The sequence below is a fragment of the Rhineura floridana genome, chromosome 7 (assembly GCF_030035675.1).
Source record: "Rhineura floridana isolate rRhiFlo1 chromosome 7, rRhiFlo1.hap2, whole genome shotgun sequence".
In the NCBI taxonomy this organism is placed as follows: domain Eukaryota; kingdom Metazoa; phylum Chordata; class Lepidosauria; order Squamata; family Rhineuridae; genus Rhineura; species Rhineura floridana.
Genome location: NC_084486.1, coordinates 145,375,601 through 145,398,325, shown reverse-complemented (window position 1 = coordinate 145,398,325; position 22,725 = coordinate 145,375,601). Strand labels below are relative to the sequence as shown.

At 46.1% G+C, this 22,725-nt stretch overlaps 1 protein-coding gene across 2 annotated transcripts in view; it reads right to left on the bottom strand.

The window, feature by feature from the left end:
• ECE2 (endothelin converting enzyme 2) overlaps positions 1-22,336 on the bottom strand; it is a 48,745-nt gene extending 26,409 nt beyond the window's left edge. The window contains exons 1-7 of one of the 2 annotated variants that reach the window (XM_061637469.1): positions 22,250-22,336; positions 18,328-18,472; positions 16,358-16,573; positions 15,471-15,595; positions 14,955-15,101; positions 13,679-13,744; positions 4,846-5,034 (exon numbers count right to left, since the gene is read on the bottom strand). In XM_061637469.1, the coding sequence (XP_061493453.1) occupies positions 4,846-5,034; positions 13,679-13,744; positions 14,955-15,101; positions 15,471-15,595; positions 16,358-16,573; positions 18,328-18,472; positions 22,250-22,336 (975 nt within the window). The remainder of the gene's footprint in view (positions 1-4,845; positions 5,035-13,678; positions 13,745-14,954; positions 15,102-15,470; positions 15,596-16,357; positions 16,574-18,327; positions 18,473-22,249) is intronic. The other variant, XM_061637470.1, reaches the window with a different exon arrangement.
• Between the last annotated feature and the right edge of the window lie 389 nt (positions 22,337-22,725).

Below are 22,725 nucleotides of genomic sequence, written 5' to 3'. Positions count from 1 at the left end.
AGCTGTAATGCTTACATCATCCTTCCAAGATAAGTCAGCATTATTATTTCCCCCTATATTGCAAAGGAGGGTGGCGGGGATCTGGGTCAGAGAGTGCCTGGCCTAAGGCCACCAAGTGTGTTCGTGGCACAGACCAGATTCAAACCAGGAACTTCTTGATTCATGGTTCAGACTCTTAGCCACTGCATAAGAAGTGGCTAAGAAGAACCCTATAGCTGGTTCAGGCCAAAAGCCTATCTAGCCCAGCATTCTGTTCTCACAGTGGCCAATCAGATGCACCTGTGAGAAGTCCAGAGACAAGATATGAGAGCCAGTTACTGCCTCTCAGCCTAACCTACCTCACAGAGTTGTTGTGAGGATAAACTGGTGGGGTGGGGAGAGGAACTATGATGTAAGATCAACTATGATGACCTGAAGCTCCTCAGAGGAAAGGTGGGATATAAATGCTGTCACCATCACCACCAACACCATTATCTTCGTCATCACCATCATCACTACCATCAGCTTGCTGTTGTATTTTTCTGCAATGGCCCCTTGGAAAGCAGTGACTGCCAATTGTGCCCAAGGTATATGTGTGTGTGTGGGTGTGTGGAAGGATGGATCATGCATCCAGGCCTCTGAGAGTGGATCTGCATCTAATAATGTTCTGAAGGCTGGCCTCAGCATCACAGCTGCAGCTCTGAGCTCATTGGGATGCAGATCAGCTAGCCAGGCTCCTGGGCTGTTGACGTTCACAGTGGCTGAACGGCAGCGCACAGATGGAATCCTAATGAAGGGCGGATGACGGGGTTTGTTGTTGTTGTTGCTGCTGCCTGTGTGCTAGGATTTGAGCTTATGCAACAAAAGTGAACAGGTCCTCAGTTAAGGAGGCTGCAAGAAGCAGGGATGAGGGAGAAGGGGGGAGGTGGGAGAACAAAATGCTGCTGAAAGAAGAGCAAGTGAGAGGAAAAGCAAAGGGGGCTGGCTGGGAGCCTGTGAAGAACCTGCTTTATACCAGTCTGTCTACCCCTTATGTCAGGAGCAGCTCTCCAAATGCCTTCACGATGCCATTGCTGTCTCTTAGAATCACAGAGTGGGAAGGCACCTCAAAGGTCACCTAGTCCAACCCCCTACTGGTGCAGGAAACCCACTACTACAGCCTCCCTGAGAGGTGACCATCCAGCCTCTGCTTAAAAACCTGAAAGGCAGAGGAGCCCAACACAGTGCTGGCTGGTGGCCATTGGAACTGGTAGGGTGAATGGCAGAGTGTACAAGGGTGGACAGAGGGCAGACTGGGATTGGTGGGGCACTGGTCCATTTGCCCAAATGGGACAGCCACCAGTGGACTCCCACTCAGAGGCAATAGAAGAATCACATCCTCCCTGCACTGCCAGAATCCACCACTTAAACCCAGGCTGAGCCCCTTTAAGAGCAGAATCTCCACTCACCAGGAGTGGAGCCAATAGCTCAAAGGAAGGTGCAGGCCTATTTAGGGCTCCGTGAGTTTGCTGTTTTTTTGGCAGAGTAATATTGGAGACTGCTTTCCAGCCGGGGTGCTGTATGGACTTACTCTAGACATTACTTGCTTAAAAGGCCTTGTTTCTGTTGTGTTTGGCCTTCCCTTGCCGGAACCTGACCTCACTGGCATGTAACCTGGTGTCTCTGAACTCTGCCTCATACAAGCCCTACTGATTGAGAACCCCAGTCCTAGTATCTGGAACAAAACACTGGAAATTTCTTGTTGATAACCCAAGGTGGCTGGCTGATGCTTCCTCTATGGGATTTCATTGTTACATGATAGCCGGACCTCTCCTGAAGTGCCTTTGAAGGGGGCAAGGCTTAAAGAATGAGGCATTCCCCCAGCCCCAGCTAAGGGGGAAGGCTGATGTAAGAGGTGAGGTCAGAGTTAGCTGAAGGTTGGAAGCACTTTGTGGGTGCAAGGCTTCTCCCTGCGAGTCTGATGTGGCATAGTGGGCTTTCTGCCTCATAGCAGCACATGCTGCTTACCTCCAACATGCTCTGTTTCTAAGTTTGTGAATCCCTCTGAATTTCTCACCACTCTGGAAAGTAGAGGGTACACCAGCAATATTGTCTTCGCTGTTTGGCCAACAAGGCTCTCCAGGCACTGTAGGACGGGATCTTCCCAAACACTGCTTCAAAAGCAAAGAGGTGGACTGGCTTGAGAGGGGAATGGTGTTCGGAAAGGGGCAGCGTTGGCTGCTAGCTCCACGTTAGAGGAACAGTGGAATTGGCTCCAGGTTTTAGCCTAAACTTTCAAGGAGCTGTCCAAGGTGCCACCAGCCATCACTGGAAAGGCGGAAGATGCACCAGTAGTTGCACCAGTGCTAAACAGCGTGAAAGCAAAGAAAGTGAAGGAGCCTTGTAAGATTACGGAACCCCTGGATTTCTAGCCTTGCAGGTGCCCCCTCCCTCCACCCTCCCACTCTGTGGGTAAGCCCTGGTCAAAAGGCGAGTGTGTGGGGAGACAGGAGAAGATCCTGCTAAGGGCAGAAAGTTGAGGACAAATCCTTACTGAACCAGAATGTCAAAGCAGGAGGAGGAGAAGGGCCCAAAGGAGAAGCAACTCCCTTCTGGGGGCCAGAGATGGGATAGGCAGGTATTGTTGTTGTTATTAACATTTATATTCCGCCCTTCCTCCCAGAAGGAGCCCAGGGCGGCAAACGAAAACACTTAAAGGCAATCTAAAACATCTTAAAAACAAAAGACTTTACAACGTATTTAAACAAAATGTCTTTAAAAACTGAACAGAAGAAAGCATATTTGGAAGAGTTTCCAAGTGGAACCGTAGGGATTAGGGAGCGGGCACTGGATGTGCAGCCGTTGTGTGATGCTGAGATGCATGGGCTGTGTGTTACTGCTGTTGGACGGGGAGGGGCGGAATATGCATCTTGGGCAAGAGTGGGTCTGCTCTCCTGAGACGCTGCCTGCTGCATGCCAACCTGCTTCCGGTGCCTGGATTCAGCTCCCTTTCTCTGTTCAGCAGGTGGACTTTAAATCCCTCTTTAAAGCTGAGGGTTGCATTTAACATAGCACCACTTTGATCATTCTGCCACTGCAAGGATTTTTCCTTGCACAGTGGAATGTTCTTTCCCTTTCCTCCCACCACCACTGTGTGTGTCCCTCCCCCCATTTATTCTGGGTTTTCTCCCAACCCTCCAAAGCAGATTTGGGGATGGTGTGGGGCATGCACGGAGGGATGTGGGGGGGTCCCCTTATGCTAGTTGAAGTCGTCCTGCTAGCACAAGGATTTAATTCAATGCCACCTTGATTACATCAACAAGGCCAACCCAGAACCACTATCCAGCCTTGCCTGTGCCTTTGCGGCCATCCAATCCCCCATGCTCACTACTTGCTCACTCTACTCTGCTGTCTCGCTCCCCCTTCCAATCTTCTCCATCTAACTTGCAGGTGGGGGACCTTTTTCAGACCAAGGACCATGTTCCCTTCTGTTCTGGGGGGCCATGTACCAGTGGTGGGTGGATCCAAAGGCAAAAGCAGGCAGAGCAATGGATTGACTCTTACCTTTGTGCAGCAGGATGCATTCTAGCCAATCAAAACTAGGTGCTTTCTATACATGGACACGTCTCTGTCCAGGCAAGCAGGAAGCAAGACCACAGGTCATGTACAATCCTATCCAGGCAAAAGCACTCAGAGAGGGCATGGAGCAGAACTAGGGAAGGGCGAGGCCTGGAGGAGGAGAATGTCCCCTGAGCTAGTCCCAAATGCCTGATGGAGAGGCCTGGAGGTCTTAATTTAGTCCCTGGGCCTGAAGGTCTTCATCCCTGATCTAAATGAAAACATCTCTGGGAAGGAGCAGCTGGTGCACTGCCACAAATGAATTGCTGATGCTCAATAAACACAAAACTAGGGGACAGATCTGGCTGGCTGTTCCAAAACAAGATGTGTCCCCTCTGACGAGAGAGCAGCTCGGCCAGTCACTGCCAGAAGCTCCATAGCTATCGCCTCAAGCTCCTTGTGTGCAAAATGACACAGACCATAGTAGCAATGCTAATCATGGGGTGTCCACATGTCTCTTGACCTTTTCCCTTAATGGGTGGACCTCCTGGGATCCTCCTATGGAAGGGATGCGGCCCTCCGGACTCTGTGGGTTGTATCACCTAACTTTTACTCAGAGCAGACCTATTGAAATTAATGTACCTGCATTAGTCGTGGCCATTAATTTCAACGGGAGCTCTGTGTAAAGGTTGGAAAATGGACCGCCTTCAATCCTGACTTATGGCGACCCTACGAGTAGGGTGTTCATGGTAAGCGGTATTCAGAGGGGGTTTCCCATTGCCTCCCTCTGAGGCTAGTCCTCCCCAGCTGGCTAGGGCCTGCTCAGCTTGCCACGACTGCTCAAGCCAACACCTTCCTTGTCCGCAACTGCCAGCTGGGGGGCAACTGGGCTTCTTGGGACTCTGCAGCTTGCCCACGGCTGCACAGGTGGCAGGGCACGTAACCCCTGAGCCACTCACTGTGGGGATGAGCTTTAGCTGACCCTTGACACCCAGGAGACATGAGTGGGGATTTGAACTCCCAGACTCTGGACTCCCAGCCAGGCTCTCCTCCCCATTGTGCTATACGCTGACCCCAAATCCCATTAGCCCCAATCAGAATGGGCAACGGCCAGGGATTATGGGGCTTGAAGTCCAACAGCATCCAGAGCGCCAAAGTTTCCCGGTCCCTGGCCCAAGGGACGCCTTTCTCTCTGATCGAATCACGTCACCGCAATACATCCTCAATTCCCAAAGGGCCCCATTTAGAGGTAGGTCCGAACCAAATACTGATTAAAACCCCTCTGTCTGCTCTGCCCCACCCGTAGGCCCTTCTCCAGGCAGGTCCCACCTGCAGTTCAGCAATGTTCAGCTTGTGGTAAATCTTCTCGTCGTCTCGCCGTTCGTCTTGGGGGACAGTGAGGTTGGCCAGCTCTGTCTCCAGTTCCAGCACCCGCTGCATCTGCTCTTCCGTTGAAGCTTTGGTTCCACCCAGCAGCGTCCCCACCTCTACCATGTAGTCCAGGTAGGCAGCCAGCACCTGCCAGGGGGGTGCAAAGCATCTGGGTAAATCCAGGACATTCTGGCCTGCAAGGAGAGCAGCAGCAGCAACAACCCACCTTACCTTCCTGTTCAGCTCCCAAACTCTTCACCATCTTTTTCAAGCTATCAGAGCCAAAGAGCGTTAGGCTGGGGGCCCCATCCATCATCTCCTCCCTTCTTATCACTGTTATTTAGGAATATCTCCCCTGGAAGCATCTCTAAGCAATTTCACAATGCAATAAAAACAATTGCTTATTTGTTTTGAAACTGTTTTTAGTAATTTGTTTTATATTGTTGTGACTCACCTTGGAACCTATGGGTGAAGGGCGGGTAAAAAGATGTAATGATGATAGAACAATTTCAAATAAATTCAGGTACCAACTGGGATAAAAGTTTCCAGTTGGAAGGCTTGTTCTTTTGGAAGGAGGAGGAATGATGATAGATAAAGTACTGGATTCTCCCCCTCCCCCCCCAAAAAAAATCAAAGAAATAAAATCTTTCATTGTTTGGGTTTGGAGTATAGGAGGCTGGTGAAGGACAGAACTAAGATCTATGCTGACGTAGCATAATGGCTAAAGAGGCAGATCTATGTGCCGGCAAGTCCCAGTTTGAATCTTGCTTTTCTGCCATGAGCTGGTTAGGTAACCATAGACAAGCCACCCAGTCTCAATCAGCAGCCTCCATCCCCACATCTGCAATATGGGGGTAACACTACTGACATGCCTTGCAGGGTTGTTGTAAGGATTACAGTTAAATAATCCAGGTGAAGCACTTTAAATACTTGGAAGTGGTATGCAAATGTTGTTGTTGATGATGAGAACACAAGAAGAACCCACTGGATCAGGCCAACGGCCCACCTAGTCCAGCATCCTGTTCTCACAGTGGCAGACTAGTTGCCCATAGGAAACCCCCAGGCAGGACTTCAGTGCAAATGGCACCCTCCCTTCCTGCAGCTCCCAGCAATTGGTATTTGGAAGTATACTGCCTCTGTCTATGGAGGCTGAGCACAGCCATCATGGCTAGTAATGACAACAATAACAATAATAATAATTCTCCGTGTGGCTGCCTCCTGTGGTGAGCTACCAGAACTGCAGCTTGGAGCATAATGTTAGTAACAGAGACTTTCCAGGGGATGCCTTCAGACTGTCAGTACAGTAGGGCCCCACTCATACGGCAGGTTACGTTCCAGACTCCCGCCTAAAAGCGAAACCCGCCTAAAAGTGGAACTCATTCAACAGAATGGTGCCCGACGCCCAAAAAACACCATAAAAGTGGAACAAGCACCGTATGAGTGGGGCCTTACTCTAATTGAAAGCTGCTGTATTAGTGGAACGCTGCAAAGTGGGCTGCTGAACAGCGGTGCCCCACTGTATTTCGCAGGAGGGATTCAACTGCATACCGGAACTTTAGGTTTGTGCAATTAAAATGGATTAAAATGCTCTGTCATCCTAGCACAACAAATCCATTAAAAAAAACCCCAGCCTTTTTGTAGTGCGGAAAGTGACAAGGAAATGTATTGAAGAATGTGGGATTAACAAATAGTTAATGGGAAGACAAGTAAACACCTTGCAGGCAAATTGGGATGAATGCTGAATAAACAGGTTGTCTGGAAGAGCCCCAGCTCTAGATTGGTCTCACCCATCCAGTCTGGCCACTGGGACCCCCTGAATTGCAAGGGATATAAAGGCTTCCAATCTAAGTTGTGACCCTTGATGCACCAAGGTCTTCCTGGCTCTGATGTGTTTTCATGTGTGGTCCTCAGTTCTGATTCCCCAGCTTTCGTCTCGGATCACCTCTGCCAGCTGCCTATAGTTCAGAGTTAGGAAATAGGAAGCTGTCTGTAGAGGCCCCTTTCATGCATGCAACTGAATATAGGAAGAGGTCTTATACTAACAATGCAATCCAATACAGGAATACCTCGCATTAACATACTCAATGGGACCAGAGCGAGTACGTAAACCGAAAATGTCCTTAAAGTGAAGCACTACCTTTTAAAACTTTTTTTACCTCTCCTTCATGCGGAGCCTCAAAGCCCTGCGCTAAAGCCTCTGCTGCTGCGCTGTTGCGCCTCCCAGCTGATCGCGATCACGCCTCCCAGCTGATTTGCAGTGGCGCAATCGCGTCTATTTCCACGCCCACGCACCGTTAAGTGTCCGTAAGTGTGAAGCAAGCGTACATAAACAGGGGCATGGTAGAGTATGGAGCATGTCCATAAAAGCGAGTGTATGTTAAGTGAAGGTCCGTATAGCGGGGTATTCCTGTACATGTCTACTCAGAAGTAAGCATCACTGGGTTCAATGGGACTTACTCCCAGGTAAGTGTGTATTGGATTGCAGCCTGAGTCAGAACATTGGTCCCTCTACCTCAGTACTGTCTTCAATGATCGGCAGCAACTCTCCTGGATTTCAGACATGCGCCTCTCCTAGCTGTACCTGGGGACTGAAATTGGGAGCTTATGCATGCAAACCAGGTGTTCTGCCCAGAGCTTGGAAAAGTTACTTTTTAAAACTGTAACTCCCATCAGCCCCAGCCAGCATGGCCACTGGATTGGGCTGATGGGAGTTGTAGTTCAAAAAAGTCACTTTTCCAAGCTCTGGTTCTGCCACTGAGTTACAGCCCTTCCCTGTTGACCTGCTCTGGAGTAGTGCAGCCGTTGACTCTCCTCATTTTGGTTGTTTTGCAGGGCATTGCAGGCCTTATTTGGCTCCCAGCCCAGACTTTCAATTGAGAGGCATATTTATCTCCTTCCAGGTCAGGTGAAGCCTTGGTCAGCATCCTAGAACTACTCAATTGCTCCTGCTAGATCTCTCCCAGAGTTGGCATCCACCATCTATGGCCTATCCCTTGAGTTACTATGGGATGTGTCTTTTAAATGTAGCCCTTGGCTGTCACCTGTGACCACAAGAGAAATCCCCAACTGGATGATAAGGAGTCAGTCCCCAGATCCCCTTCAAAGGGGAATACCTTCTCACTGGTCTGCCTCACTTACAACAAGGTACTTTATTACCTTGAAAATAGAGATGTGGGAGAGCTCAGATGGAAATGGGAGTGGAAATTGCTGATGATCACCTATTTATCCCATGTCCAGAATGCAAATCAATCCAATCAATACAGTCGATATTCGCTGTTAGTTTTCAGTCTGCAAACAATACGTACATTTCTAACGACAAACAGTGACTCCCCCCCTTGTACACTGTGTTCTTTTTGCATTGAAATGAATAGTGTGGAACAACATAATAACATAGTTAATTACATAATTACTTGTGTAAAATTTCTCCAAACTGACAGCAAGACAAATAACGAATTTTTTGTTAGAAGCCGAACTGCAGAATGAACTGCTGCAGAATGAAAACAGTGCTGCATGCAACAAACATGGGTTGGCATGGAAATCTGTGCCTTCTCACATCCTTGCTTGAACACCAGAGAAGGCAAAAGCTTGGGGACAACTCAGCTGCAGTAGCAGGGCCACCACTTTCTAACTTTTTTGGTCTCTGTGACAACTACGTTCTGCTACGAAGGCCCTCCTCCGGGTTCCAACTCACAGGGAGGCCCGGAGGGTGATGACAAGATCTAGGGCCTTCTCAGTGGTGGCCCCCGAACTATGGAACAGTCTCCCTGAGGAAGTACGCCTGGCGCCGACTCTGCTCTCCTTCCGGCGCCAGGTCAAAACCTTCCTATTCTCTGAAGCATTTTAAGTTACACTGATTTAATTTTAAAAATGTTTATTGTGTTGGATTGTTGCTTGTATTTTAGTATTGTTTTGTTATTTATTGTATTTTTATGCTGTTTTATGTTCACCGCCCAGAGAGCTATTGCTAGTCGGGCGGTATATAAATTTAATAAATAAATAATAAATAAATAAACAAATGCAAGAGTGAAGGGACCAGGCTGCAGTTTGCATTCCACAGCAGGTGGGCTGGCAATCAACCAAGTTTTGGCATGAATCACTAGGACAGCTGCTCATCCGCAAAAAACCTCCATAAAAGTTGGAGCGGACCGGGGTGGGGAACTTCCAGCCCATGGTCCAAATGAGGCTCACATGGCCTCTCTCTTTGGCCCACAAGGCCATTTCAGCCAGCCCATGCCCACCTGGCCTCCACCTGATGTCAGGTGTGGAGCAGGTAAAGATCTGACTAAGCCAAAAGGGGGTTTGCAGGCCCTGCCAACCAGCTGATCAGTGATGCCTGCAAAGCGCTGGGGAAGATAGCACTTTGAAAGCGGTTCCTGAAGACCCAATAATCAGTGGAGCCCCTTTCAAAGTGCTATCTCACCCTGCACTTTGTCAGGTCTCCAGGAGCTCCTGTCAAAGCGCTGCTCAAGAGAGTACTTCAAAAGGGGCTTCTGAAGACCCCTGTGTGCAATGGCGGCTGGTGGTTCTGTTGGAAGTTTCACTTCAATCAATGCATTGTCTCGCTGTGTGCTCTGAACCTACTGACCATTAGAGGCAATAGACATAGTTAGTCAGCTGAAAGGGCCCCTGCTTGACTTCTCTCCTTGTTACTTTCCTCAAGTTTAAGCATGCCTCTGGTTGGTTAGACTAATATTCTCAGGGCTATCATCACTTCCAGTTCCTCCTCCTTCTTCCCACAATTCTCTGCTTACCTTTTGAATTCAGCTAGTGTAGATGATTAGGCTTTCCTATCCACGTGTACTTTCTTAATAAAATGGGTTTATTTTATTTAAGATAAACACTGCTCTCTTTCGTATTCTTTTTATATCTCCAATGAACTCTGCTACATAAAGCAACTCTTTTCAGCTTCCATGTCAGTGGGGCAGTGGAACCCACTCCAGGTTTTAGTCCGACCGTTGCTCCTTGAAAGTTAGGACTAAAGCCCAAAGCAGATTCCACTGCCCCACTGACATGGAGTCACTAGTCACCACTGCCTGTGTGCAAAACGATGACATCAAGTGATTGATGGGTGGGTGGAGCCAGTTATTTGTCAAACTTGGCCCACAAGGGGTGGGATCTGGCCTGCGGTTCCCTCTGCATTAATCCCCCATCGTCTTCACATTCCACCCTCTCATCTTCCTTTGATGTGTTTTATGCTGCAGTTCTGTTCTGACATGCAACCTAACTCCTCCCCACCTGCCAGCTGGGAATTTCTGGAGTGGTTTTTTTATTTATTTAAAACAAGCTTCTAGCCTCTGGTGGATGCTCAGAAGTGCTAGACAGCGTTTATTTCTCTATTTAAGGTTCTTATATACAGTTTTCCAATTTACTAAAAAAATTCACAAGGCAGCTTCCAGATAATAAAAAACACCGTAAAATACAAGCTAACAAAGCACCAGAACAATAAAACACAATTATTAAAAAAAAACAGCAGAAGGTGATAAAGCCGGGTGAAATGCCCACAAAATCCTGTAGAATACAAACTCAGCAGCAGCATAAAACATCGCCATCAATGTCCAATTAAAATCTTGGGGGGAAATACTTCTTTTTTAACCCACTACAAAATATACCCAGTTTTGACTCGGTGCCTAGAACTGACGGCATGCAAACTTCTCTAGGGAGGGTATTTCATAAAACAGAAAAGTCCCACTATCCTGTTGGTGCCCATTCATCTCTGAAAATAGGGGCACCAAGAGAATGGCCCACACAGATGATCTCAACATCCAGGCAGGTTTGTGTGGGAGCAAATTTAGACACCCAGCTTCAAGCTAGAAAGGGACTATAAAGGTTAAAACCAGCATTTTTGAATTGTGTATGAGAACATACTGGAAACCAGCAGTTATTTTAACACTGCCGAGGTAAGTTCCATGTGTATAGATCCAATTCATCATCTAGCTGTACCAGTTAAAGTTTCCAATACTTAGAGTTGGCATGATGGTCAGTCGGCAGTCAATTGACAATATTTGACCTGTCAAAGTACATGTTGTGGTGAAAGCTGGCATAGGGAACCTGTGGGGCCCTCCAGATGCTGTTGGACTCCAACACCCATCAGCCCCAGACAGCCTGGCTAATGGTCAGATGACAAAAGTTGGAGTCCAGCAACAAATGGAAGAATCCCATTTTCATTACTTGTTTACTGCAGCTTCCATCTCTTCTGTTGTGTTCCTGTCTTATTTTCAGATAGTAATCTTCCTGAGGCAGGAACTTATTCAAGGCTGATCTTTGTAAAGCACTGAACTTTATAGAGTCAGCGTGGTGCAATGGTTAGTGTGTTGGACTATGACCTGGAAGACCAGGGTTCAAATTCCCACTTGGCCATAAAGCTCAACTGGGTGACTTTAAGTCAGTCACAGTATTTCTTGGAGGAAAGGAGGGGTATAAATGAACTAATACATACTAATAAAAATAAATACTAATAAAACAATGTTGTTTATTGTTATGTCCCTTCAAGTCAATTTCGACTTATGGTGACCCTATGAATTAGCGACCTCCAAGAGCATCTGTCATGAACCACCCTGTTCAGATCTTGTAAGTTCAGGTCTGTGGCTTCCTTTATGGAATCAATCCATCTCTTGTTTGGCCTTCCTCTTTTTCTACTCCCTTCTGTTTTTCCCAGCATTATTATCTTTTCTAGAGAATCCTGTCTTCTCATGATGTGTCCAAAGTATAACCTCGGTTTCATCACTTTAGCTTCTAGTGATAGTTCTGGCTTAATTTGTTCTAACACCCAATTATTTGTCTTTTTCATGGTCCATGGTATCTGCAAAGCTCTCCTCCAATATCACATTTCAAATGAGTTTATTCTTCTCTTATCGACTTTTTTCACTGTCCAACTTTCACACCCATATATAGAGATTGGGAATACCATGGTCTGAATGATCCTGACTTTAGCGTTAATGTTACTAATAATATTTTGACCATTGTCAAGTATTGCCCAAAACCAGGAATGCGATTGTGTAGTTAGCAGCTTACATCTTTAATTTTATTATGTCATTCATTAGGAAGGGCAGAAAAAAGGATTGCTTGCCCTCCAGCAGTCATGGGAAAAACTAGTAACATATGCCGTATTGGAAGCTAACAACCACCCTGTAAGAAGGCTAGGGATGGGGGAGAATATCCACTAAATTGGACTTAGTACCGGATTCCAACTGAATTCAACAGTCCACTTTCTTTTTGGACCAGCACTGATTTCTTGCAGTGGGCCGCCACTGTAATTGGCACAGATTTTGTGGCCACAGCTGCAATCAACATGGATCTTTCCCCCTGAATTTTTCCTCCCATTTTATGTAATTATCTTCATAATTTCCTCAAAGTTGCTGCATTTGTAACAGTGTAAGTGTGATAATGATCACCATTTGTCCATTATATATTATGAAAAAATTGCGTTATTATCGCCATATAATGGAAAAATTATTGGCTGCCTGCCCTAGGCTATATATGTCATCTGTGTTAACTGTCAAATCATCCTGCAATTTTGTATTTTTCAAACAAGGGAGCTGAGAGCATTCTGAATCTCCATCCTCTTGCACAACAAACATTATTAGGATGAGAGAGACTGACCCACGCAACCCAACCCATACCCACCCTGTTTTCCTTGCTGCTGTCCTCAGCTCATCAGGGTCTCTCTCCCTCTCTGTGCTAAATTGTGTGTGTGCGCGCGCATGCGTGTGAATAAAAATACAAGGTGGTGCTAGTGGTGGTGGTGATGCTGCTGCAGTGCTGCTGACAAACTAATTCAAGAACAGGGAATAGTGAAAGGGAGGGGAATCATTACGCAGCACATCAGTTAGCCTGAGGCAAGACTCAAAGGAGATTATCTGCCTCAGTGATATGTAAATAGGAAAAAAAACACGTGGAACACCATGATCATTTACATTAGCATTTACGTTAAAAATTACAATTTTTTTTCACCACCAGAAAACAACAACAGCGGATCGAATTGGCAAGTGCCAAAGCAAATGAAGAAAAAAAAAAAAGGGCAAATTGGGATCGAATGACAGACTATCAGAATACAAGCAGATCGGAACTAGACAGAGAACCCTATCCCTAAAGAAGGCACATGACTCTTAATGCCAGTGCCTTTCGCTGCCCCTGCTCATGACTAGAAAAAACTAGAGTAATGCCGAGCAACCAAAAATGCACAATAAAAGAAATAATATCAATATGCTTGCTTAAAACAGTAAATATGCTAAATTACCATAGTGCATACAGATCACACAAATTCGTTTAGTCGGTCTGGAATTATTGTTTTTAGCAAACAGTTCATACACCCCTCGCTTTGCTTTAGAAGAGGGGTGGGGAACCTTTTTCAGACTGAGGGCTGCACTCCCTTCTGAGCAGTTTTCTGGCAGCTATGTGCCAGTGGTGGGCAGCGCCAGTTGCAAACGTGGGTGGAGCACTGAATGCAGCTTTTGCCTTTGTCCGGTGAGCTACATCTCACCCATGCAAAAACCAAATGTTCCATACAGCCTCCATCCAGGGAAGCGAGAGGCATTTATCACATTTGAGCCAGGCAAAAATACTCGAGGGCTGCAGGCAGGGCTGGTGGGGGGTAGGGCCTTGGGAGGGCCTGTGACATGGGGAGAGTCTTGACGGCAGAACTGAGAGGCTTGGAGGGCCATATTTGACCCCCCGGCCTGAGGTTCCCCACCCCAGATTTATATTATGTGTATGCGTGAGAGAGAAAGAGTGAGAGAGAAGGAGGTAGGGAGGTTTGTACCTGGTGTGGGCTACCCCCATTGTGACTCCTTACCTTCTCATTAGCTGTCTTGTTCAGGTAGTAATCCCGTGATGGTAAGAAAAGGCCTGATTGGTCCAGCTGCCATACACAAAAGGGAACTAATGAGTCCAGGTGCTAGAGTGTCTAGCCCTGACCTGTCCCTACAGCCCCTTCAAACCCGTCATAACACAATACATTACCACCCAGACATCTCTTCCTCCAAGTCAGTTGAAGAAAGCTTCCCATTCCCAGCCAGCTCAAGTGTGACCATATTAAGGGAGAGGTATAGACATCAAAATGGAAACTCTCCAAAACAAATCTGGATGTCTCTAAGGCAGTGGTTGGAAAACAACGTGGTGCCCTCCAGATGTTGTTGGATGACAACTCCCATGATCCCTGGCCACTGCTCATGCTGACTGGGGCTGATGGGAGTTGTAGTCCAACAATACCTGGAGGGCCACACATTAGCCACATCTCTGCTCTAAGACCTAGTTTTCACTTTGCTAGTAAACCTGTTTTGGGGCTTTACCACTGCAGGTGGTGGTGGTGGTGGGGAGGCTCATGTGATCTGAATGTTCTTCTGTAAAAGAAGTTATCTGTGTACAGACTAGCATTTGGGGAGATGACTGGTCTAGAGTCCTTCTCCCTGACATACATGTATGCAGGCATTTTTTCCCCATGTACAGAGGAGCATTTGATCATGTGAGTCTCCACCTACAGTCGGAAAAAGTACGTCCCAGACAGAGATCTGCCAGTTCAATAAGAATATTTTATGTTATACAAATAAACTAAACCACTTTCCGCACCAGAAGTCTGATTGTAGAGTTACATGGTAACAGTAATTCCATGCAACTAACAGCTTTATAACCCTGTGGCCCTTAATCTGGGTCTCTGTGCATGGTCTATATCAGATTTGTTCCTTTTTGTCTCCTGGTCCTGGCTGTGCACACTTTCCACCAACGATCCCTGGGACATCTACTTTCTTGTGCCCCCAAAGCTGGCTTCAGGGGAACAGAAAACATGAGTGTCCTGTGCTTTCCACACCGTTCCTCTGGATCATCTGAAAGGCAGACTACTGGTCCATGTAGCTCAGTATTGTCTACATTGACCCGTGCAGCAAGTCTCCGGGAATTCAGGCAGGGGACAATTCTCAGTCCTACCTGGAGATGCTGCCAAGGATTCAACCAGGTACCTCCTGCATGCAAAGCAGATACTCTAGCACTGAGCTACGGTCCTTCCTGATGAGATCAGAATGGTGATAAGAATTGCCTTGATCCACACTGATTTTGGAAATGGGGTGGGGGGTTACCTGGATGATGTTGCTGTTGGAGCTCTTGGAATCAGCACCCACGAAAAGGGTGAAAAACGGAGATGCCCGGTACGTTCCAGACACCAGTTTCAGGACTTCCATGAAGTTGGTCTGATTCCATGGGCCGGTGATGTTCCAGCCTCCAATCTGGGATAAGACAGAATGCAAACATTGAGGTTCACAAGAGAGAAACTGCCATTACAGGCCTGCCTGGCTGGGGCTGATGGGAGTTGTAGTTCAAAAAAGTAACTTTCCCAAGCTCTGTAAGTCAGCTTCCTATAGTCCTAGCGACCCTTCTCGAAATGAATTCACCAAGGCAGCAGATCTATAGCTCCACCAGCTTTGTTTCTGTTTCTGTTTCCTTTGGTGTTACTCATGGCAGGGGCTGTCTAGCAAGGTCATACCCAGCACAGCATGGCAGTAGGAGTGGAGAGCTGGTCAGGTCTCATGTGCTGGACTGAGATCCTCCAGCATTCTCCATAGGCTCTGTTGCGCTCATTTCACTTCCAGGCTCACCTTCTCAATGAGATCTACCAATGGCTGGGAGCCTAACTCCTCGATCTTCTGCTCTTTCAGGCAGGATAAGTAATAGTGCTGGGTTTTCCTCTCAGCTTCGCTGCTGGAGTTGAAAGTTGCATTCTCTGGCAAAGGTAACACACAATTTGTGAGGATGCGGCAGATGCTGGTCAGCCCCAACAAGGCAGTTACTTCCTCCAGTTTCCTGGTTCCTTCCTAGCACCCCAGCCTCCCAAGATACCCAGCGCTTGGGGGGCACTTCCACACTATCATGATTTTTAGGCAGGATTCAATCACATGCCAGCAAATTCAGGTTGTGCATACTCTTGCAGAACAAACCTGCTTCTCCTCCTCCCCCACCAAAAAAAAAAAAAAAAGGAATTGGGGAAAATGCACTGGGAGGTTTGGGATTACATTTGCTTGGTCCAATGTCATCTAACCTCCCAGTAAACAAACCAGAATGAATGCTCAATTTATATCCAATGTCGTCTAACCTCCCCGCAAACGTATCAGGATGAATGCTCAATAAATAGCCAACATTATCCATTTAAAAACCACACCATACATTTAAAGCATATTCATTGCACATTAAAAACACACAACTTCCCCCAAAGAATCCTGAGAACTGTAGTTTCCTTCTCATAGAGTTACAATTCCCAGGATTCTTTGGGCGAAGTCCTGTCCTTTAAATGCACATTGACTATGCTTTAAATGTACAGTGTGGATTCACTAGCCCACAAACTTTGTGCAAACAAATCAGGATGAATGATCAATGAACAGGCTGCCTGGAAGAAGGACCTCAGTCTTAAAGGAGGCTCAGGGGAAAGAGTTGAGTGGTGGCGGCGGAAAGAGTCCTCCCCTGCCCACCAGTGGAAGTAGCATCTCACCTAGCAGGTGTTTCATGATGGCCTGATTTTGATCCCAAATGCTGTTGAAGGTGCTCCACTTGGAGCGGCCGTCCGGCAGCGGGTTCCGCTTGATCCAACCCCCACATGCGTACTGATAGAAATCATCACAGGGGTTGGTCTCTCGGTCCAGAGCCTCCAGGATTTTACCCGCCACGATGATGCAAGCTTCAGTCAGGCAAGTGGTATGTGAGGGATCTGGAAGGAGCACACACTCGGGGAAGCAAGTCTTGCAGAGGAAGAAGCCCTTTCCCACCCCTTGCCGTAACTTTGAAGAGCATTCACCACATGTCACTCACCCCGCTCTTTATTATTATGGGGACAAAGACACAACACAACTGGGTTGTATTCAATGTAGTGCTAAGTAGATAGTCCTATTAGTGCAAGGATTTCTCCATGCGCAATGAAACAATCTCCCTCTCTCCTCCATCGCCTTTGCACTAGCACAATTGTTTTAGTTGAGGATTGCCAAATGTGTCACACAATGAGGACTCCCAGGCATGATGGCAAGAGGGCAGGAAGAATTTGCCATGAGTGGCTCAGCTCTTAGTTGTACCTTATCCGGCCCCAGGCAAAATCTGTCACCCAAAGTGCTATAATGTTATAGCCCAATGGTGAAAAGATTACAGACAGCCCTGCCCAAAAGACCACCTTTGCTGCTTGTCCCCTTCAATGCACCATCACAGGGTAGCTTCAAGGTGCAGACGTGGGGTAGCTCAGAGGAACAGCAACTCAGTCTGTAACTCAGCCTAAGTATGTGCAAGTGAAACCACTATAAATTGCTTTCCTCTTTAACCCTGCCTCCATTTCCCTCCCCTTTCACTGTTGTTTTCCCTGTGTTGAATTTTAGATTGTAAGCTCCTCATGGCAGGGACCCATCCTCTTGGCCTTTGTAAAGTGCCATGCACACTAATCATGCTGTTATCAATCAACATTATGCATTAGAATGTGGGCTTTTAGTGTTGCAGCTCCAGCCCTCTGGAATCACTTCCCAACTGAAATTAGACAAGTACCTAGCACTTGGAGATTTAGGTGGCTACTGAAGACATTTTTTGTTTAAGGAGGCTTTCCCTGTAGTATGACCAAGTCATTTTATGAAATAATAATGGTACAGTTGTAGAAATTGTTTTATTTAGTTTACTGAGCTTGTGATCTTTTGTATTTTATATGTTACCTTATTTTATTGTACACTGCTACAATCACTTTCAGTTTTGAAGCAATTTATAAATCTACAAATAAATAAATATTAACCTACAGTATATTTTGGAAAGTTGTTTGTAGTAGTAGTAGTAGTAGTAATAATAATAATAATAATAATAATAATATCCCATCCTTCCTCCCAAAGGAACCCAGGGCAGCAAATAATAAGCAATAAAATAATAAAAACATCTTAAAAACAAAATACTGTAACAAAACTTTGCACAATGGTTCCTGAGACATGGGAACAGGTTTTCGTCTGTGGCTGGATATAACTGGACACCATTTTGAATCAAGATGGTGGACTCATCTTTCAAAACTGTACTGATTTTAAATACTGATTTCATAACTCCACTGATTTTTTGGTTTCTTAGAATTCCTGAGCAGTGCCAGCTACGAGGCTGCTAGTAATACTCCATAATAATACTGACAGACCTAGCCAGCAACCTCCACAAATCAGGTGGGCATCTTTACAACAGGCAGAAATTCTAGAATAAACATGCACGCGTCCCTCAGCAGATAGGTTAATGTCAGAAGGGATCCCTGAATGTGGGTGGTTTAAAATCCTCTGGCTTATAGGAATCACCTTGCAGCTCTTTCTCTGTTCCCACCCTCTGCCCTGGAGCTTCCCTTCAGAGCACAGCTAAGTCTCCACGGGACCCATGATGTCTAATTGTTTCAGAGCTGAATGGAATGGAGGGTGATGTGAGGCCCATGGAAGAGGATTGAGGCCATTGCCACCCCGACTCACCTACCTTTACTGTATTGGATGCCCATGGCAATGACCAAACTCAGCAGCAGCAGAGCAACGAAGAGAGAGATGGCATAGAGCAACAGCCTGAGCTGGGTCCGGGAGCCCAGGCGACTCAGCAAGGGCCCATCGCCTTTCCTGAAGCCCATCTGGAAGGCAAAAATAGAGCCAGATAATAAAAAAGAAGACGAGAAGGGCAGGAAGAGGTGAGGTGGGTTATTGAAAACAGCTGGGAATGTGGAGCATCTCCACAGGCAGGGAAGGTTTCCACCTGTGCTTTGGGAGAGCATAGCATCAGAACTGGAAGGGGATCTGTAGTCCTACCCTCTGCTCAATGTAGGATATCCACAGGTTAAGCATCCCTAACAGCCTCCGCTAGAACACTTTATTGGCCACAGTGGACAATAAGATGCTGGACTAGATGGGCATTTGGCCTGATCCAGCAGCAGGGCTCTTATGTTCTGTTACGAGAGCTCATGTAGTCTAGTGGTTAATAGGAGAATGAACTGTCCATCAGGAAACCTCTGGTTCAGATACCGACTCTGCTATCATTAGGTGGCCTTAGGCAATTCCCCTCCCTCTTTTTCAAGTCTGGTCTACCTTCGGGGTAGTTGTACAGACTACAGTAATGATATCTATACAGTGCTTTGAATCCTAATCGTTCACAGCTATCAATAAACTAATAAGCATTTTTAAAGCAGCCTAAAAACTGGGGAGGGCAGCTATGAGAGAACTAGAAAAGGTGCTCAAATGCAAAGATGTATCACTGAACACTAAAGTCAGGATCATTCAGACCATGGTATTCCCGATCTCTATGTATGGATGTGAAAGTTGGACAGTAAAAAAAGTGGTAAGAGAAAAATCAACTCATTTGAAATGTGCTGTTGGAGGAGAGCTTTGCGCATGCCATGGACCGCAAAAAAGACAAATAATTGGGTGTCAGAACAAATAAAACCAGAACTGTCAGTAGAAGCTAAAATGATGAAACTGAGGTTATACTTTGGACACATCATGAGAAGACATGATTCACTAGAAAAGACAACAATGCTGGGGAAAACAGAAGGGAGTAAAAAAAGAGGAAGGCCAAAGAAGAGATGGATTGATTCCATAAAGGAAGCCACAGACCTGGACTTACAAGATCTGAACAGGATGGTTCACAACAGATGCTGTTGGAGGTTGCTGATTCATAGGGTCGCCATAAGTCGAAATCGACTTAGAGGCACATAACAACCACCAGCTAAAAACATTCTCTCAACCAGTGATTTTCAGGGTTGCCAGGAACAGTCTTTCAGCCATCAAATACCTGAATAAGCAGGAGTGTTTTTAAATTCCTCCTAGAAGTCAATGACTTCACCAGGAAGGGCATTCCACAAAGCAGGTTACCGCCACTGAAAAAGCCCTGTCACAGGTCAGTGGCAACCAGGAGGGCCCCAGTAGCAGCGCCACAACAAGGCCTCACCTGTTGATTGTAGGGTCCAAGATGGTTAACACATCATGATCAGTAGCCATTGAGAGCCTTCTCCTCCCTGAATTTGTCTACCCCCCCCTTTAAAGCTCTCTATGATGGCGGCCAACTTAGAAAAGGTGGGAGAGGCAGGGCTGGGAGGGGAAAAATATGCAAGTTCAATAAATTAAAACCAAGTCTCAGAAATGTTAAAAACGCTGAGATTTTTAAAACAGGTGGAAGGGCTACAGATGTGAAAGCCCAGAAAATAAACCTGGAAAAATTCAAGAAAAAAAGTTTTTTTCTGGGGTTTTTTGGGGGGGAGGGGAGGGAAACAGAAAAAAATGGGGGGGGAGGAGATTCCCTCCCTCTTTTTTCAAAAAGTTTTTTTTTCTGGGCCTTCACATCTCTAGGAAGGGCTGAGAAATAACACCCACACACCCCTGAGATCCTAAAGAACTGTTACTAGTCAGAGAAGTCAATACTGGTTTTAGAGGGACTTGATATAAGGCAGCTCTTTAGACCCTAATATAAATCCTTCCTCCAATGCAGTGTTGCCCCCCCCCCCCCGTGGCATTTTGGCTGCCTTCCACCTTGCTCTGATTTGCAGACTTTCAGCTGACAAGGTATGCTGGCCTTAGGAGGTCTCTATAGATTCTCCATGTAGCCTTGCCTGCCCTTGAAGGGATTTCACCTTCTCTGCAAAAGAGGTGACTTCCTCGCAATCCCAGTCCTAGCATGATGGTGGAAAGGAGATTGGGGTTTAGCTTTCAACAGGGTTACTAGTACCCCGTCTACAAAGTTTCTTTCTGCACTCCTATTTAGAGTTTTAGCACTAAACCGGAAGCAAGGAATATTGTATCCAAGAATTAAAAAAAAATTGGCCCAGTCTGTGTGAACAATGCATCAGATAGTAAAAGTTTCTGAACTGCAACTCTGTCGTGGTGGAATCTCATGACTGAGTACTCCTCTTGTATTTAAAATGACAACATCACTTTCTGCATATAGAAGACTAGACCTAGGGAGAAACGTTCTAGCCTAGCTTTCTCCCTGACAGCTTAGTTTTCTACATGCAAGATTTTTTGTGAAGGGAATATGACATTAGAAAGTGGAAATACCAGCCCTCAAAATCTGAAATCTTACAGAAAAAGAACTGTTTTCATATGATCTGCTGTTTGTGCTGACCAGGCCTCCAGAATTCATTGGTTTGGTTCAGATATAATCAACCCAATCTGCCAAGCTATGATCTGGAACCTTGGGAATATGCTGCAGGATCATGCACTCTTCCCCCTTCCTCCTCTCCTTTCATCCTTAGCTCCATCCTCTCCTTCCTGACTTTCTCGTACCATAGTTTGATGTGATGTCTAAACTGGTAAACTATGGTGAGCACTGCCTCCAAACCATGGCTTGCAAACCATGCAAAACTGTTCAAAACATCTGGTGCGCACCAGGTTGTGGAAGGCTCAGCCAGACCCATATCCCTGGGAAACTCACAAGCAGGTCATGATGTAGGTCATAATCCTCGGCTGTCAGTCCTGAGCATCTCATAATCAGTGGTACACTGCCCCTGAATATGGAGGTACCATTTATTGAACATGGCAAAAACCTGTCATAAACATATCCTTCATGCATAGTCTTTTTAAAAAATGGATTAGCTTAAAAGTAATAAATCATATTTCCTCCATAATTTCTTACATATTTCTAATGGAATAACTTTTTTGGACACCTCAAGCCAATTTCACTGTACATGGTGTGAGCTTTTCTGGTTCTCACTGAAGATCTACAGCACAATCCTATGTATGCATATTCAAAAGTAAGTTCCACTGAATTCAATGGGGGTTACAGCCTAGTAAATGTATTTAGGACTGCAGCGTTTGAAGTTCAATTTGCAAATGTTCTAGATATCCTCCCCTCCTCCAAGTGATTTTGACAGTTGCCTTTTTTAACAAAAGGTTTCTGTTGTTACAGTCTCCTTGTCTTTATTTTTTAATGCCTGCTCTGAAGATATCTACATGCTTCCCATCTGATTTTTAATTATTTCATACATAAGTACCATATCAGCAAAAATAAGATCTTTGTAGCTGAGAGTATTAAACTTGTCCCATAAAGCAAAGCGCCCTGGCTTCCCTTGAGGATTAAAGTCACAATCATAAATCACCGGGGCTATCGGTGACTTTGGAAGGCAATGAAAGGTTTTGGCAAAGCTTTCGCCCAGGCCCTTTATGCAAGCTCTTTAGAAACAGCTCCCTTCCTCTTGGAATCAGCCTCTTCTCCCCACCCCCTGCTCAGGCTCCGCAACCAGCCTTGGCACTGTAATTATGCAGGAACCAGAGACAGTGCCTTTATTATTAATTAAATATAATTGCCAAGCAGCAGCAGGGGCTATTCCTCTGGGAAGACCCAGGGATCGAAGGAGTGCATCCTGAGCACATTGCACAGACGGTGTCATGCCAGACCCCAGACAGGCCCCCATCTCTCCTACCTCCACGCTGTCAGGAGAGGTGCTTCCATCTCCAGCTGTGTCTGTTGCTTCGTCATCCTGGAACATAGCTCGCTTATACTCAGCCATCTGAAAAGGGAAAGCATTTGCGAGAGAAATGCTAAGCGCTGGGAATTAACAGACCCGAGTCTCAGGCTCACAGACAGCACCAATTTCATTGAAGGTTCCATCTGCACTGCCAACACAATCCCATTCATAGTCCAGTCTTCACCAAAGGAATCCTGGGAATTGTAGTTTAATTAGGGGGCTCTCTGTCAAGGGAACTCTGAAGTACGTATAACTGACCTTGCTTGATTTTACATTATGAGCTTGAGGCTGTTTACACTGAAAACTATTTTTTGATGTTTGGCAAACAAGCTTTCACATATCAGATTGTAACTGAATTTCCCCAGAAGAAGAGCATGATGATATATCTCTTCCATTTAAGTCCATTTGAGTTTTTGGTATCTTTGGTCCAC